Source organism: Phalacrocorax carbo, chromosome 20 (assembly GCF_963921805.1).
Source record: "Phalacrocorax carbo chromosome 20, bPhaCar2.1, whole genome shotgun sequence".
Classification (NCBI taxonomy): Eukaryota; Metazoa; Chordata; class Aves; order Suliformes; family Phalacrocoracidae; genus Phalacrocorax; species Phalacrocorax carbo.
This window is the reverse complement of record NC_087532.1, coordinates 1,565,166-1,583,750: the sequence shown is the minus strand read 5'-3', so window position 1 is coordinate 1,583,750 and position 18,585 is coordinate 1,565,166. Positions and strand designations below refer to the sequence as shown.

Sequence of the window (18,585 nt, the reverse complement as noted above, 5' to 3'; positions counted from 1 at the left end):
AATTGTGATTTTAATCATGCCTTTTACTTGAGGGAGCCTATTCTCTTTACTTACGGTCATGGGCCTCTGGCAGCCAAAGTCTGCTTATCCAATTTATTTGAGCCCATTAGCTATCTGTACCACTCTTTTTTTTCTTTCCTTTTTAAAAATATTTTTGTTAGCCTGGACTTTTTATTTGAAGAGAAAAAAATTTATTTTTTTTAAAAAAGCACCCATATTGGTTTTTTTAACTTACATCAAGCTGCTGCGATTATATCTCTGAGAAAATTGTTTTCACTGTGGAACTGGAGCTTCCACAATGCCACATCTAAATTCTTGTATGCTTCATTATGTGTTTTTTTCCATTTATGTTATGTTCCAATATACTCTTCTGCAATTATCCTTGAAAAGTGTTTTTTAAACTACATGAGTGAGATGGAAAGTTGTCAGCTGGGCAGAAGATACTAATTTTCAAATGTATAGTAAATGACTACATGGCTGAATACGCCTCTTCCAGAGAGGGCTGAATTTGCTTCAAATAGTAAATAAGACTAGCCAGAGCTGCTCCTTCCCGTCGTGCCCTTAATCGCGGCAGCCTCCTTTGCCGTGGCAGACTGACCAGTCCTGACACGCATCTCTTTAACGTGGCCATGTGACTTAAAATCCAGGAGTTGAAGAGTTAAGGCACAAATAAAACCTCAAGTTCGGACTGTCAGCTTAGATAGTGCTTAGCAAGGGTCGAGGAAAAAAAGCCAGTTGTGATTTAGAAGAAAAACAGTGAGATTTGACCAATTCCATGGAATACCTTTCTTAGCCCCAGGGCAAGTGGAAGTGGTATATTAACCAAGGAATAGAGCAGAGGAGGAAAAAGGCCAAATCACATTTCTTTGAAACAAAGAGGCTTTTTACCAGGAACAAGCCTTGATAAAAATTACAGTGGCATCGCAAGTCATTTCACCCGCTCTGCCTCAGGCTATATTAAAGCAGTGAGGAAATAGGGGATGCAGCAGCCCTGAAATACAAATACAGTAGTCCCGGGAGCGTTTTTAGTATAAATAATCCCTTTTAGAATAATGTAGTGGCTTTAAATAGGGCCAGGTGGTGGGTGCAACACCCAAAGTTGCTTTGGAAAAGAGCAGAGGGAAGTAGGACAGGGTACCTCTGGGTGCGGGTATGTGCCCTGCAGATGCCCCATCTTCCTTGTGCTTCCACATGTTCCCATGCTCTGACTTAAAACTGAATCTAATGAAATCAGCTTAAAAATCATGTTAACGGATCTGTCAGGCTAAGCCATAAGAATACCGTGGTGTGATTGTGAATTGAATGGGTCTAAAACTACCGCAGAGTTCCCTGGGATCGGGTGAATTTCCTTTGGAGATCATGAGATTCTGATGAACTTCTGCTGTTGCTTGACGTTTATCCACAGCTCCTTGGGCAAGTCCTGTAAGCCTTCTGCAAAATGCTCAGGAAACCCACCTGTTTAACGGTATTTGTTTACGAAGTGTTGGGGAAGGATTATAGGTAGCGTTATGTCCCACTGTCATTTGTTGAACTTGCCATCGTTCCTGTCCTACATTTTGCAGGAAAAGTCTAGGAGCACTTTCTCAGTCAGAAGTGACCTGTAAATAGACTTCAGTGGGAAAAAGCACTAAGATTGCACATACGCTTCGTTCTTTGTCAGGTACTTTTGTTTTTCTTCTAGAGAGGAAAGCCTGTCTTTAAAGAGCGCTTGAGTGATCAGGAGGAGAGTGCCCCATGCAGCGGTCTCTGCAGCGGTGCTCACAACGCAAACATTTATCAAAACTAGGATATGAAACTTTTTGAGGAGAAATAGAGACTTCTGCAGAGAACAGGATTTAAAAAACCAGTTGTTTCTTATTGTCATCGCTTGCCCCATTAAAATTCCACTTTTTCACAGTAGTTAAAGGTTTCTGTAATTCATCAGAACTCTGGTAGCTGGAGGAAGGTTGCTTGGCCCAGGAAAGGAGTTCAGTTTTGTTCCCATAATATCAGTAACTTGACTCCTCAGCCTGATGGTGGGAAGTATTTAGTAGACTTAGAAGTCTGTCTTTGCTGAATTTTCCTTATTTGCATGTTCAAAATCTGGCAGGTTAAATGTGAGCTGGAAGTTGGCTGAGTGTATTTAGTTAGAAGCGCGTCTCAGCCACGAAGTTCAGACGCAAATGTGAGGTTCAGTTGCTGTCGTAGTGCTTGACTGTGGCAATGGTTTTCCCTCCATAAAGCTGCACTATCGATTTATGGGTAATTACTCTTAAGAAAAATCAGTTGGTAATTACTGCTTTTTAATTGTTACGAAGAAAGGACTGACAATATGATCACAAGTCTCTCTAGATGTCCAGAAGATGCCCAGGACACAGAGAAAATGCGATTACTGGTGACTCTCATTGGGGTTTCAAGGCCACCATCAGAGGCCAGTTAAGGATGTGTGAGAGCAGTGAAATAAAGCTCAAAGCCAGTCAGGGGCTGGCTGTAAAACCCCACAGCACCCCGTGTGCTTCAAAAGCGAATCCATAAAGAGCGGGAAAGCCATTTCCAGCTGATTTTTGAACAGAAGCCTCTGTTCCCAGCCCCTGTCTAATCTGAGAAACTCGTCTCTGTGGTTAACGCCTCTCCAGGAGGGAGCTCTTCGCAGTCTAACCAGACATCCCTCTCTGCAGAGCCCTGTCTATTTTTAATCATAGGCTTGGGACAGTGACATGGGATTGTGGCCAAACCACGCTTTCTAATGAAGCAAAGTTGAGGGTTGTGTGTAGACAGGAGCAGCAGCCAAAGCCAGGGTGCTTTCCAGTAGCAGGTACAGCAAGCCCGTGCCCCCCCCGCCCAGCCGTTAGCTGGTTGGAACGGGTGCATCTGGAGTCAGAAGCGGTCAGATCCACTGCGAAGCCCAGGCAAGCAGGCAGCGCGTCGGGAGTGACGCACCGGCCCCGGGTCCTCGCCTAAGGTTCAGGCCCTGCCCGCACGACGTGGGGCAGCCCCGCTCAGAGGCTCTCGGCGCACGGCGGGGCAGAACCAGCCCAGAGGAGTTTGACAGCGGTGGTGGCACAGTGTTATCCCCGTCCGTCCTCCCTTCTGGTGATCCTGAGGTTTGCTGTCGCCTGTGCGCGCAGACAGCGTGTGCTCCTTCAGCGTGCCAGTTAATGCAGTTGTATAAAATCGCCGGAGATAAAACCCTCAGCTTAATGTTTGACAACCCTTGGTGTGTCCTGTTTGGGGAGGAACGTGGGCAGCCTCTTCTGTACAGAAAGGAGTTTTCACATGGATCTTCCCTTGACTTTCAGGTCTGGGAAAAAACCCATGCTTTTTGGGTGGGTCAAACTGAAGTTCGAGGCTGCTGCAAAAATGTGTCCTTGAATTTTGTGAATAAAAGCGCCGTTGGTCGTGCACAGCTCTGGGAGGACTCAGCTCAGTGACCGAGTGGGATTATGTTCTGCTAAGAGGTCATGAGCTGGAGTGGTTTGGTTTGGTTTAACCAATGCAGACATTGTGGGGTTGGAAAATTTGGGAACCTCTTTAGCAATAGGGCTGTGCATTCTACTTCTTCTGCTCATAATTAAAAAGTATGTGGGATAATGAGAAAGGCTTTCAAAGACTGAATTCTAAAAACTTGACTGGGGTAGTCCATTACAAAAAATGCAACAAGTTCTACAGATTTTTTTTGGCTTTAAAATGGAAGGGGTAGGTGGTAGAAAATAGCCTGAGAACAAGCCAGGCTTGAAATACAGTTCTAGAAATTTGGCAAATTTCTGCATATCGGGATTTAAAAAATATCTATATAGTGTTACGAGTGTTGAGGAAGATACGGTTTGCAGAGTACAGCGTTACTCAGGATGGTAAAAATAGCACGAAGTGATTTTTCACTGTTTTTGCAGAGCTCTGCTGTTTATTATGCAATATAAAATTGGTGAGCTTCCCTGGAATTTTTTTGGCCAGGGATGGAAAATCCAACTTATATTGTGGCGTTAAAATGTGTGCCTCTGTGCCTCGGAAAATGGAGCTCTGCTTTTGACACCCACCTCACGGCTCAGTCCTCTGTCCTGCATTGATTCACTGATTCCCTTTTATTCTGCATAGTCTGTTGACACTGTCCCTTTCCGTGCTCTGCCCTCCCTCCTCTCCTCCACGCCTGGGGTATGTTTGTCTGGCTCACGTTAGGAAATATAAATTGTTATCGATTAATATTAATATTTAGCATGTTTGTGAGAACGTCTTTTCCCACTGCTATTAATCTGCTATGTTAATAATGCCAGGACTCCTGTTCTGGACCCTGGGGAACCCACAGTGAGTTGAATGACAATGAGACGGTGACAACAGCCGAAAAGCTTTCACTTGGCAAAGATGTGAATTCCAATTGCAAGGTCTCCTTTTGGAGACTTACAAATGCTTTATTCTTGTTCTGTGGTTTGACATCCAGGACCGAGAGAAATATCCAGCATCATTTGTTAGTTTTTGGAGAGCTAGTCTAACTGCATTTATTTATTTATTCTAAATAGCTAGTAACATTTCTCTTAGCGGAGAATTTATCTTGCAGTCATTTTTAAAGTTCCACTTTACTGCATTTCCAGCAAAGAAATTTCTGTAGAATTGAAGCATTTCTATAGTTTTATAGATTTTTAAAGGGGAGGTATTTTGTAGCAAAAATAAGCAAACCACTGAAAAAGAATTACGGTTTTTCTTCACGAAGTGGAGCATTTTCTTCAGGCTTTCATCTCTTCCTTTGCAGATTTTCTTTCTGTTGTATTATTTCTATAGATTCTTCACAAACGTTTGCTACGACTGGGTGTGTAATACGCTGTACATTTCTTGCGACGCTTCATTGGAGCTATTATGTTGTAAATAGTTTAGAGACAGAAATCCCAAAGGCTAATATTTTTTCCAGTGGCTTTAATAACAAGATAGAAGAGCTCACCCCCCCCCACCCCCAAAAGAGCCTACTTTATCTACTGCATCCAAGTACGCATTGAATTAATTCTTTAACACAGCACAATTTGTAGAAATGTCATGTTGAATTCCAATATAAAACAAAACACTGAACAGAGAGATGAGGTGAAGTGTAGTTGTGGACAACAACACTCTCTGAAGAGTTTGACTCTAAAAGGATCTTCTGTGGAAATATTTTTGGTGCCTGGTTGAACTAGACTTCTACTGGAAATATAATAGTGGCATTTAGTGGGGAGTAATTTGGACACTTTCCCTGCTGGTTTTACTAGAGGAAAAATGCGTATTAAGGAACACATTGAAATACTGTTTCAAGCTTTATTCTTAATTTCTGCCAGCAGAAATCCCTTAATAAAAGCAAACACTTAATTTTTTACTTAAAACCAAAGGCACTTTAAATCCTTAATACCTGTCTTCTTACAGCCAAGTTCTCACGTAACTATTTTTTTTAGAATGTTTATCGAAACATGCATCCGATTAACTCTTCTGCTCTGACTGGGTCGTTATCTGTTCTTACAGCTCACTTCTAATGTGAGGCATTTTCGGTTTCTTTTTAGTAAAAGGGCTTGAATCTGCTTTGAGAGGTATAATTACGATCAAGGCAAAACAGACCATAAACGTGAATCCTGAAAAATGAATGTGCACATTAAACATGTTACGTTTGCAAATGTTTAGCTGTTATCATAGTCCTCCTTGTTCTCCTGTCTCCTTCCCCGCCTCATCCCTCACTGTCTCCGTCTCTGAATAACTCTACAGTTCTTAGTGTTCTCCAGGACTAAATTGTTTTTTAATGTATTCTACAGCAGTTCTGCATTAGACAGAGGTTCAGGGAAGTTTTGTGTATTATGTCCTTGCACACCAACTGCAAAGGCGGAGCAGCCCGAATGACAGGCTAGGACACTCGGATACAGCGGTAACTGTGGAAGTCTCCCGTTGTGAGAGAAGGGCACGTAGCTTGCTCTTCCCTGAGATTTTACACAGGAGACGCGTTAAAGCTTGCGTGTCCTTTGGGCTTCGTTTCAATGCCGTTAAATAAAAATGTCCACGCGTAATCCTGCAAACGCGAGTGCTTTGGGATGGCATAGCTTGCATGGCTTTGTGAGAACAGGTGTTACTCGCGCAAAGGGATGTTACTGGGTTACGGCGAGCTTGGCAACCGGATCTTCGAACAGCTGGGTCTGGCAGGGCTCTGTTACCTGACCACTGATTTCCAGGATCCATTTTACAAAATCAGCATCTTCCTGCTTCTTGAGCATTCCTGAAATACTGTGCCGCGTTGTGTGGGGGTCAAATGTAACGACGGTGCTTTAAGGGAAAGCACTGACCGACAAGGTAAGAGAGCTGGAGTTCGGATGTCCGCTAGAGCTGGGTAGGAAGGGTTTATCATGGTATCAGCTCAGACTGACTGTGCATTCAAGTGGTTTGAGGTTAGCAGAACCTGAATCTGAACTTTGTATGCGCACCCATTCAGCGGAGTTCAGCTGGTTGGTTTGGCAGTTGGAACAAAGCCAGTAACTCGTGACTTAGCTGATCGCAACAGTGCGACTGTTGCGTCTCGAGCACATGGAATACTGGATCTTCACCTAGAACCATTTTCATTGTCCCTGGTTCCTTTTAATTGTAGCATTTTGGGTGCTTTCAGATAATAAAGTCAGGGAGCCTGTGAAAACCTATGGATGTGTTCTAAAGAAGAAGCAGGCTTCACTGAGATATCTATCTAATGTGCTTTATGTATTAGCGTCATCTGTTGTTGAAGGGCCAGGATTTGGGGGTGGGAATCAGAGATAACCAAAGGGAAGAGAAATATTATTTCAAGCTGGATATTTCTAGACATGGTCTGCATCTATGGAGGAAAAAACAGGCAAAAACACAGCAAGTTACATCAGAAGTGCCCATTAAACTACAAAATTAAACAGAGGATTGTATTGGCAGTAGAACTTCTCAAAGGTAGAAATGGATCACGTGGCACGTTGGCAAAACCACGTCCCATTTGTGACCGCCTCCCTCCCTGTACATTTATTTTCCAAGTCTATTTTTCAACTGTAAAACTTGTGAAGACGAAGAGTTTTCATGAATGGCTGAAAGAGAAAAAAGGCATTTCTAAATGTTCATTTAAAGCAGAATTTACTCTTCCTCCTGTGGCAGTTAGAGTTGTGTGGAAAACCTTTCAGAGCATCGCTCTGTAGCCTGAGAACGGTGCAGAGCTCTGGGCCCCACGGGAGGCCGCTCTGAGGCAGTTTCTCGTGTGGTTGCTGAACGTGCTCCTTTCGGACCAGCATCCGCTAGCAGCAAATGCTGTAGCTACTTACCAGCACAGCTTAGATGGAGGAGAAAAGTTCTTGCAATGCACGAAAGGGAGAAATCGTGTGACAGGCTTAGGAATCTTAAGTAACTTATTCTTTATCGTCCTTTCTTTACAGCCATTAAAATTAAATGACTATTCTCTGTGGATGGAGGAAAAGCCATTTTTGTGTGGCCGTGAAGCACTTTAATGCTTCAGTCCCATCCTTAATGAAAGAGGAATAACTCTTGTCACCACAGTTTTGGCACTGATTTGCAGATGCATGGCAGAAGAAAACCCAAATATTTTAGACTCGCTTCCAGAGATGGTCTTGCACTGAATTTTAGGTCTTTGAAGTGTTACTAATACAGTCCGTTCTTTTCTTTAGCCTGAGGACCCCCTGTGTGTTGAGGGAAATGTACCTTTGTAGGTGAACTGCCTCGCCAACAGCTGGGAGTTGGTTACCTTCACCAGTAGGGTGACTGGGAAACCACTCCTAGATGAACTTGAGTAATGGAGGCTTATTGAGGATCGTGCTGGGCACCTTGACTTTTTTGTTTTGATGCTGCCGTTTGCAAAGCATGCTGCAGAAGACCTGCATCGTGAAGAACGTGGGCTTGTGTGAGACAGGATGCCAGTTCCTGGTGCTGCAAAGTGCTTGGAATTTGTGGAGATCGGGCTTTGTAACCAAGGCCAGACAGATTCAGTCCTAGCAGGGGCTAGGTTTCTGGTTTTCTATTGTATTTCAGCTGTGGCCATCAGGTGGCAATCTGATCACTAAGATCATTCACTGTTCTGAAGTCACTGTTTGGGTGGGTGCTGTTTGGTGCTTTCGAGTGTCCTTCGTGATTTATAGATGTCTCCTAAGTTTTGGTCTGCGCCTGGCTGGCAGCCTTCCGCCCTGCTCCGGGTGAAGTGGGAGCGGGGAGTGAGGGTCGTGCAGAATTCCAAATGGAGGAAGGCACGGTATAGGATAGGTAGTTGTTATAATTTACCTGTAGTAAATTATACATGGGCAGCACAATATTCAGAGGTAATGAACCCTGTCAGTTGTTGGCAGCAGTTAAGCACATACTTGCTTAATGTAAGTATTTGCACTCTTGGCTGAATTAGGCTGTAATGTTGATGATTCGTTCCAGCCCTGCTGGTCTACAAATCGGTCATAAAAATGACTGGTTTTGCTGATGAAACACACTGAGTGCACAGCAAATAGAGACAAAAGCCTGTCAACCCAGAGTTAAAAATGTAGGCAATCTTGTTTTCTGCAGGTGTGAAATATTCCATGCCTTCTTCCTAACATAGCACTGTATCTGGATATTTTTTTTTTGTTTGGTGGTTTTGTTTTCTTCCCCGGGGAATGTTTCTAAAGGAAAATCCATACAGTGCAGGAACCTCGATATGTTCCGTGGAGCTGTAAAGGCGGTGGCGACGTCCCTCTTTGGGCTGGAAAAGATGTTTGAGGCCACCCACTGCTCTTCCTCTAGAGTCAGAAAACTGGAAATGAATCCCAGGGAAGTCCAGGCCTCGTGGGTGTTTTTCTGATGATACCTTTTACATTGTAATAGCCCAGTAACAGAGAGTTCTAGACAATACTACCGTTTTAATACCTGTTTGTGTTTCTAAACTTACAGCTAGGAAGGAGTTGCAAAGTTTGAGTAACTAAGTTAAAAAAAGAAAATCCAACCCTTTGACAACCAGTTAATCCCTAAGGAAAAAGAGTCCGTCGGTCTGTCGCTGTGTTGTTTCCGGCTTAGGTGCGAGTCGCAATTCTGCTGGCACATTTGTTTTTTCTGCTCTTTTGCTTAAATTCTTTTCTTGGGCCTGAGATTCCAGGTTAGCTTCTGAGGCAAAGTAGGAGTTCAGGGGGTGCCTGTAATTCTTCTCCTTGTTGTTTAACAAATGAAAATGCCTGGTTTTTTACATATACGTTGTATTAATATAGACCAATTTGACAAGAGTGTTCTCTGATCTGGCACCGTTGCAGACTTCAGCCTGTTGTTATTTTATGGACGAATAAAAATGAGCTGTTTTCGGTGAACATCCCGTTCTGGAGCTGTCTGCCAAATCCGAGCGTGGAAAGTCGTCCGGTGTCAGCCAACAGCACAATGCCATGGAGTATGACAAAAGTGTTATGGGCTCGGTCCTGTGTTCTTTGCTGTTGATATTCCCATTGCTCTCAATGGGAGTTCTGAGTACAGAAGGAATGTAGGATCAGGCCTGGTTTTGTATTTAATTCAAGGCAGAATGTGCTTATTGATCAGACTTTGTTTGCCTGATATTAATTCATTCTTGGTGTGTTCCGTAAGCGTCCCTAGCGAAGGAGTGGGAGATGTTCTTTGCAATGTCTGTGAACGTAGAAGGTGCTTAGTCATTTCAGACAAGTAGAGATTTCCTTAGCGGGATTTTATATTATATACTATTAATACGTGTATTTAAAAACAAACACAAAACCTACCAAAAAACCCACCCAAAATCTAATGCATTGTTTCTTTTACCACCATTTCCTTTAACATCAGACTTTCTTTCATTACAGCTGCTAAATAGATTATTCATGAGGTCTCTCACCAATACCAAAGCATCGCTCTCATTGCTGCAAGAACCTCATTGGTGTCACACAGATTTTAAGCCTATGCCCATATCTGATTATCTGTGGAAACAACCTTTCAATGGGTCTTTTTATCTAGTAATTTTGCTAGTGAGCTTTGAAGGACTAATTTTAGTTTCATGACAATAACAGTAAGGTCAAGTTGTGTTTCTGTACTGCTTTTCACATAACCAGACATTCCAGAGCATTGAAATACTTGCCGTTAGAAGAGGGGCAGATGTAGGACAGCATGGTTGTCGTCAGTGAATGGCCACATCCCACATATGGCGCTCGAACAGCAGCCAGCTGATTTGTGGTGAAACTCAGTAGAACTGAAGATTGTTCCTAAACACGATGTTCTCTGCTTTTTTTTTTTTTTTTTTTACCCAGTTGTGTTACATCCAGAGTAATGCTGAGGGGAGCACCGAGGCTGATAAACAGCACGATACACAGTGGGGCAATCTGGAAGAGTCTGCAGTGCAATGATTATAGGCCCAGCAGCAATGCAATAGCCAGGAATTAAGGAGGCTTAACCAGTACTGAAGTAGTAGTGCAAGTAGGTGGACTTGTCGTGTATGCTTCGGCTCTAATCAAATCTAAACCCTAGCTGCTGAATTTGCCTAAAATAGTTGTTACCTCAAATATATATATATTATTCTTGGATGAAATGGAGTAGCACAGGAGTTAGTAGTAGTTAAGAAAGAATCATAGTTAGGAGTAGAGACTAACACCAGAGAATTTTAACAAGATAATAATAGGCGTGCACGTTCGGAGGAAAGATCCCCCATGCACCCGGTGCTGAATAAAGTAATGCTGCTCTTTAATACACCTGTAGAGGAGATCTGCCAGCACGCCTGTGTTTCAGTGCCATCTATCTCGGGAAGCGCTTCCACAGCAGGACTTCCCACTTCAGACTCCCAGGCGATGTTCTGGAGGAGGCAGGTACAGCCGATAGGAAGGGCAGGCACAGAGCTGGGCTGTGCAGACGCCCGCCGCCTCCCCCGGGGCCTGGGCAGACAGAGGCCCAGGACAGACAGCCGCCCGAACGGCTCTGCTTGGCAGCGCGCGCAAGGAGCGGCAGGTACAAGAATGGCTGATTTCCTCTGACAGCCCTGGCTGCTAATAAATACTATGTAAAAGCTATTGCTCTGCATGTTCGATGGTGGCGACAAACCCAACGCGCGTACGTGTACCTGTTCGGTGATTGTGCGCACAGGGATGCCGTACGGTATCTCCTGCATCAGAGCTACCGCCACCTGCAGATGCTCTCTTTCGTTCTCATTTTGTGCCTGTTGCCAGTCCCCGATAACTGATTCTAGCAACTGAAAAGGCAGAAGGGAAAGATTACCTGTGTTTTATGATTTCTCTTGAAATATGAGGTCAGTCCGATGTGGGTTCAACTTCAGAGTAAATTAAAATTTAACCAGAACTGGCCTGATTGTCCCGTGGCAGAAATTAAATTAACAGGGTTCAGTAGTGAGGTGTCTTTATACTTTACTTGTATCATTTAAAAATTTGCACATGTTGTGCTCCAATAAACCTAGTTTTGCTTTTCAACTCGGTTGGAATTCCTGTTTCTTAAGTGCAAAAGAGGCTAATCATAGAGTAGAAAATAATTTGACTTGCTAATACTAGGAGAGAAAACATTTACAGCAACCACAAGTATTTTCAGGATTATGGAGTATATCATACTTAGGAAGGCTTGTTTCTGGCGACATGTTTGAGTAAGGAGGGTTGCACTTTTTAGCAGAGGAAACATTTGTAAGCTGCAGCAGGCAGTTCGCTGTATTTCTCAAAAGCTGGAGCAAAAAAGTGTTGGCAAAGGAATCAGAATCCTCCTCTTCAGTAATGTCTGCCACCAGGTTTCTTGGGCATGAACTCAGGAAAATCTTTATTAGGCATCAAGGAGGAAAAAAAAAAGGGAGGAGATGTGTCTTTCACACAGAAGGTGTATTCTGAGGATTTAGAGGAGATGTAGGATGTGTGCCTTAAGTCGAGCCTCACTTTTTCAGCTATTCTTCCCTGATGGTTTCTGTTTGGCAGCAAGAACTGTCTTCCATGCTGCAGTGAAAACTGTAATTTTTGTTGGGTGCTGTTCCCCCCCGATTACATCAGAGGTCAGTCATTAATATGCACTGTGGGAGTCCCTCTCGTTTCTGCAAGGTCCACAATGAGGCGGTTGTTGGACTTGTTATCATAGTGGAAACTACTGTGCAATGAAAGCACAGTCATGCTGCCTCATGTTTAATTGAGAGATGGCAAATCTGTTCCCAAAATACTTCAACTACTTGTATTGTATGACAAATGTGTTTTTCTTTTCCCCTTCATCTGTTTCCCTCCCCCCCTTTTTTCCTTTTTGGATGAAAAAAAGCTCCGTTTTCCTTACATATGAATGTTGTAGCTTAGCAATTGACTCCTCTTGGAAAAATCCCCAAACATTATTACCCTCTGAGTCTACAGTTTTCACTCATAAGCTTCCTATCTCTAATGTATTTCAGGCTCCCTGGGACTTGCCCCCCCCCTTTTTTTTTTCCTTTAGTGTGTTCAGAACTGGTTGTGTTACTTGCTTCTCAAGCTTATTTTCCGTTCACACTGATCTTTGGCATCCTCACAGGTGTGTTCTTGTCGGACCTGGTCAGCTGGGATGCCCTTACGCCTCTAGAGGGTGAGACAGGCCACATCGCCCTTGAATACTATATACTTCTCTATATGGCTGTATTCTGTATATCCAAGGCCTGGTTCTCAGCTTATTCACCCTGACTCTTTCTTTACCCACCATAGCTCTGTTGACTCTTCGTAGTAAGAGTTCATGTTATGAAAGGCCGGGGCCTGCTGAATGATGCTTCCCCTCATCACCACTTGTCTGACGGGAGTGCTGAGAGTTACTCCGGGTATCGCTCATTTTTTTGATCAGGAGCAGTTGTTCGGTCTGTGCTTAATTTTCCAAATGGTGAAAATTACTTAACATTAAATTAATAAAGTAGACCATCTCTATACCACTTTTATTCCCAGCAGACAGAATTTCCCGAATCAGAACTGGAAAGCTCAGCTGATTTTTTGGTCAGTGCTGGCCACCTACTCAAAGCTTGCCTTTTTCCAAGGCAGTTTTTTCATCCGCTTGGTTGCTTGCCGCTTCTTTTGCATCACTCCCTCTATAAAATCAGATTCTGCATTTCAGTGCGCCTCTTTTAGAGGTTCTGCTCTGAGACTTCCCTGTTAGAATAATATTTTGGCGCACGAGTAAGCACTGTTTGCTTGAGATGTTTTGTCTTTCGACAGATAGGGTGTATTTTGTTCAGTGTTGAAAAAGTTGGGTACTAACAAACATCCCTTTTTGCTCTGTGAACTACAGAATTGGAAGGAAATAATAATCCACGCTGAGTTTCAATTAATGGCTGAAACTGCGTGCTACAAAGCTGATGCACTAGCTAATGTGAATACTTGTATTTTTGTTAATTCAGCTTAATTTGTGATTAGTAACTATGGGTTTATTATAGTGTAGCTGCAACTAACTTTCAGAAAGCGTGCCTGCTCAAGCAGGGGCTGGACGGGGTGGTCTGCAGAGGTCCCTTCCAACCCCCGCCGTTCGGGGATTCTGTGAAATGCAACTTCATGCAAACCATTTTTGCTTTGCTCAGCGAACCTTAATTTTCATACTGACTGGTATTTCACAATATTACTTTGTTTTACCCAGCTTTCTCTTAAAAGAGTTTTCTTGCCATCTAAAGCCCCTGTATCGGGAAATAACATCAATTCTGCTTCAGTTTGATATGAGGCATATGAATATCAGTTCATCACAGTTAATTCAAATAGAGTATTCATATATGCTAACGAGCACTCCAATTAATGTGGCAAAAACTTTGAAGATACATAGTAATTACTTTATTTCCTAGTAGATTTCAGAGAAGAATTCTGAAACTTACTTTCTTCTTAATCTCACACCATTAGAGTGGAAAGGCTTTTATTAATCAGAGGGAAATTTCATTAATGGGTTTTCTTCACTGGGAAGTTGGAGCTAAATATACATGTATGTAATTTTTCAGATACAGGAAATATGAGATGTAAGAACATAATTCTGATAACTCTGTTTTAAATGCTTTATGATGCCTGAATAAGTGTTCGCTTAAGTACAGTGTATGATGTTAAAATGTTTTACGTTGCATGATGAAAGACCGTAAGATCTGTGAAAGGCCCTGTTTAGCACTAACAATCTGAAGAGGTAAATGCGTCCCAAAGGTTAAGTCTGTTGTCCTCTGTGGAGTTCCTTTGGAAAGTTTCTCTCTGGATTTAACACTCACTCGGATGATCCTGGAATCCTCTAGGCAGTTCTAATATAGATAGTTCAAAAAAGTTGTTGAAAAACCACAGATGGTTCAGTCAGGAGTCCTTAAAGGGTTGAAAACACACATTTCAGTGAAGGATATTCTATCCTATGTAGCTCATTCAAGAGGTTAAGAGGTGACATCCTCAAAAATTGAAAAGGGAGGGATGTTGAATGCAGAAGGTAGAAAGGAGGCAGAGCCTTGCCAGGGAGAGAGGAGACAAAGGGGCTGATAATTCCCCCATTAGCACTTGCTGCCGAACTGTGCGCTTTGTGTGTGGGTGTGGGGGGTGCCGTACAAGCCCCTTCCCTGAGCAGTAATCACTGCCGGGCAGAGGCGTAGTAGTGCAGGGTAAGTGCAGAGCCGGGTGCCAGGGCTTGTTGGCCGTTGCTGAAAAACCTTCAAGTAGGGGGTTTTCAGCCTGAAAGATAAGCTTTTGATCTCAAAGGTGGAAATAATTCAGGGGAGCCCTGTGGTCTAAGAAATGCAGGAGGTGATACAGAATTAGCACAAATCCTCTCTTCTGTCCTTAAAATCTATCAATGATGAATCTGTTTGCAAATCGGTTGGTTTGTTTGCGATACATCTCTGCATCGCTGCGTAGGAGCTCTCTAGTGTAGCAGACTGGCTTGGCTCAGGAGCTCAGTCGTCAAGGTTTTATAGTCAGAATGCAGATGCTGTGGCGGATAAGGGAAACGAGTGACGTGGGTTTTGTTTTTGGTTTTGTTTAAGACAGCGGCTTGCATGTTTTTTTCTGTTCGCCTCTGAATCGCTGCCTTTGGCTGCCCAAAGAATGTCTCAGAATGATCGCTGCGGTTATAAACCTATAACATCAAACCTTAAAAAAACCCAAAGAATTTCAAGATTTCGTAAATGTAAATAATGTACTATTGTGTAGCATATTTTTGGAGTCTTGAAAAGAACTAAAGTTCTTGACTTTCCAGCAAAGTAAGAGGGATTCGGAATGCTTCTACGTAACCGAAGCCTGTTAGCAGTGACTGTAAGCCCGTGTTTGGATTGCAAGCTATCTATGGCGGTGCTTCTGCAGATGACCCTGCTCTGTGTTTGTCCGCCTTCGGGGAAGAAAACCCCAGCTCCATTCATAGTTAATACAGACGTTCGTGAGGTCAGAAGTTCTGGTGAGGGTACTTTCTTCAGACGGGGACTGTAGTGGTAGTCTTGCAGACAGAAGGCTCTTTCCTTTCTGCTCTACCTCTACCCAGGAGGATGTTTCCTCATGACAGTGGTCGGCTAAGACCCGGGGTTCATTTTCCAGCCCTGTTAGCCACCTCTTTATTCTCTCTATGGCTGTGAGTCTCGTCTGTAAGACTCTATAAACTGTTTCCTCTTCTATCTCTTTGTAAATCCTTTGAAGAAGGGGCGCTCTTCTAAGCAGGGCTGGTTAATCAGACTGAATAGGAGCTTTCAGCACTAGTATCGCAGCAATAATAATATTAATAACTGCATTTAATAAGAATAAACGTATTCCAAGCACAAGTACATCAGAATGTGGTTTGACTGTGGGAATTTCACTGTGTACAAGTCCAAGGGAAAGTTGGTAAAAACCCAGAGTTTTCTGGCTTTGGGGAATTTTGTAAAAAATAATAATAAATTTTTTAAAAATAATTAATTTTGTAATCAAAAGGCTTAAATGTCAAAATTTCTATGCTCAGGAAAGCAAAGGAGGAAAGGGGACAAATAATTTTGAAATGATTGGAGTTCGTGGTTCTGAGAACAGAAAAACCAACTGCATTCTTGGGTCCCGAGATCTGACATCGCTCAGCCACGATCCCCCGCATTTACTGGCCCTGTGACAGAGCGGGAAGAGGCCAAGCCGAGCTCCAGCTGTGCTGTCCAGGCTCCGGGTGTGGAAATGTGGCCGAGTCTGTTAGAGCTGCAGGTCCGGAGGACTTGTAGAATCCCATCTGTGCAGCAGGGAATAGCTGGAGAAAGCCCTAAGAGCCCTTACGGCAAGGCTACCTGGGAGACTGGCCTCTTTGGTGGATCCAAAGATGAATTAGGGGGGAATGCGGCAGTTCCGTAGCAGAACTGCATACAGCAAGCAGAATTCTGCCGTGAAATCACTGAAATGCGTGTCTGAAGGAAGCATTTTGGATTCAGCAGACTATCATTTTCTGGTTAAAAGTATTCTGAAAACTTCTTGGTCAACTCCTGTGCTCGCAGACTTTTTTCTTATTTAATTTTCTTTCAGTGCATTCGGGTAAACATGTCTCGGATTATTTGTTTTTGACAAGTGATGGAAGGGAAGACTTGTTTGAAGAATATTTTTAGCTCGTACAAGCCAATATCAAACCAGAAAATGGATGCACATTGTTACAGGTTTAATAATGGAATTGACCTGTAATTCTCTGAAGTGTAATAATTTGTTGCTGGAAAATGAAGCTTAAAAATCCTTGCAGGATTAAGGGTATTTACCTGGGGAGGTGGTGGTGTTTGTTTTCCCCAAACACAGGTGCATGCACACTCTCTTCCTATCCTCCGGACTAATTTGACTACTCCTACATAAAATTTTGCCTTTTATTCTATATATATCCCATTCAGATCTTCTTATGTGGTGGGGTTTTTTTCCACTAGTACATTATACAACTGAAGAAGTTGGGGCGTAGGAAAAACAGCTGCAGTTCTGCCGATGCCTTTGTGGAAAGACTGCACAAATTTTATAAAAGGAAAAAGAAATAGTGACTCGCCTCTGAAATTCTTGCATCCTGAATTGTAAGAGATTAGGCATTTTAGGCCCGTGTTTAAGTGCTTGGGTTTGGTTTTTTTTAAGGAATAATGTTGCAATACTACTTGGGTTAATCTGATTCTGCCTAGTTTATGGGATGTCGCGTGGCATAGAAGAAAGTGTACAGCTTTCCCCTACCTTTCCCTTTGACTGTTGTAGCCCTGTTGCAAACCAGATCCCCGTCCTGTGGAGCTCGGTGGAACAATCTCTGTTCGGTGGTTGAGAGTGCAGCTTGAAATGCTCGCTGTTTAAGCATGCGGGACACGTTAGTCTTAAAGCAGTAGTACGAACTAGGGATGCTTTTGTTACACCCGGGAAAGTACCTTGAGGAGATGTAGCTGGAAGGTCGCATCAGCCGCGGCTTCTGCTGTGTGACGCACTGAACCCACGAAACCCAAATACTAGGCAAAGAGTTCTTGCCAAACTGAAGTCGGATTTTGCCTTAATTTCTCTTTTATTTCCTCTACAAAATATATGAGCCAGTTAAAACAATAAATGGTTACAGGGAACCTCGAACACCTCTTCTGTGTTTTCCTCCCTCTTCCCGTTACTGAGAGACAACCGCTGCAGTCACCCTGGCCCAGCATAACACGGCAGGCCTGCAGTTACCTTCCATCTCATCCTTCAGTAGCACTGAATGTTGTGCAACCAGTATGGATAGTCTTGCCTCAGTTCTGCCTGAGTTCTTTGGTGAGGATTATCTTTTTTTTCTGCCACTACTTCTATCCTTAAAGCACGCGAACTAGGCTTTATGAAACTTTGTCCCAAGAAGAGATTAATTAATGTTCACGTGAGTATTTCAGTGTGTTTTGTTCTGCTGTTTCCCCTTTTAGGTGACAGCGAGATTGTAAATAATATGTACGAGACCGACCCTGATCTCCTTGCTGGCGAAAGCGCAGAGGAGGAAACAGAGGACAGTATTATGTCCCCCATCCCTGTCGGACCTCCATCACCCTTTCCCACCAGTGAGGACTTCACTCCCAAGGAGGGCTCACCTTATGAAGCTCCCGTCTACATTCCTGATGACATTCCAATCCCACCAGATTTTGAACTCAGAGAATCTTCGATTCCAGGGGCAGGGCTAGGGATTTGGGCCAAAAAGAAGATTGAAGTTGGGGAAAGATTTGGACCCTATATGACAGTACAAAGGAGCACATTAAAGGAAACAAACTTTGGATGGGAGGTAAGCGTGTTGGATGTGATAATCACATTCCTTTGTCTTCTGTGCAAACTGTTCATAAAGCCAGACCGGTCTCTGACTGACCTGGGGGCAGCAGCAGCGACTTTGCTAATGCTGTATTTCCCTGCGTTATTTTGCATCCCCGATTACACGTGGTAATGAAAAAGTGGCAGAAATCCTTTTTAAGAGAGCTTCTTGGGCTGCAAACACTGCTCCAGCACCATTTTAGAAGGTTGGTTTTAAATGATGTTGGGTCACTTCTTAAAGCACTTGTCATTTTCAAATTGTGTTCAGAACTTGTCACAATGGAAGAAATATGATTAGTCGCATCATGTTTTGTAGTTGGGTGTGTTACCTTTGACTTCCAGTCCATGTTAGCTGTGCAGGCGTTATTAACTGGTCATAGAAAAATAGCATGTACCCATTAACACCCTAGATGTTCTTGAGTTCTTGCTCTGCAGCAAAGATAAAGAAATGTGAAAGTCATTTTTCCCTAAGAGCTAAACAAAAACCAGTCTTCAACAGGAAAAATGCCAC

General features: G+C 43.2%; 1 protein-coding gene across 3 annotated transcripts in view; it reads left to right on the top strand.

Moving 5' to 3' along the window:
* PRDM16 (PR/SET domain 16) overlaps positions 1 to 18,585 on the top strand; it is a 344,075-nt gene that overhangs the window by 108,945 nt on the left and 216,545 nt on the right. For all 3 annotated transcript variants that reach the window (XM_064470162.1, XM_064470161.1, XM_064470163.1), the window contains exon 2: positions 17,702 to 18,051. In XM_064470162.1, the coding sequence (XP_064326232.1) occupies positions 17,702 to 18,051 (350 nt within the window). The remainder of the gene's footprint in view (positions 1 to 17,701; positions 18,052 to 18,585) is intronic.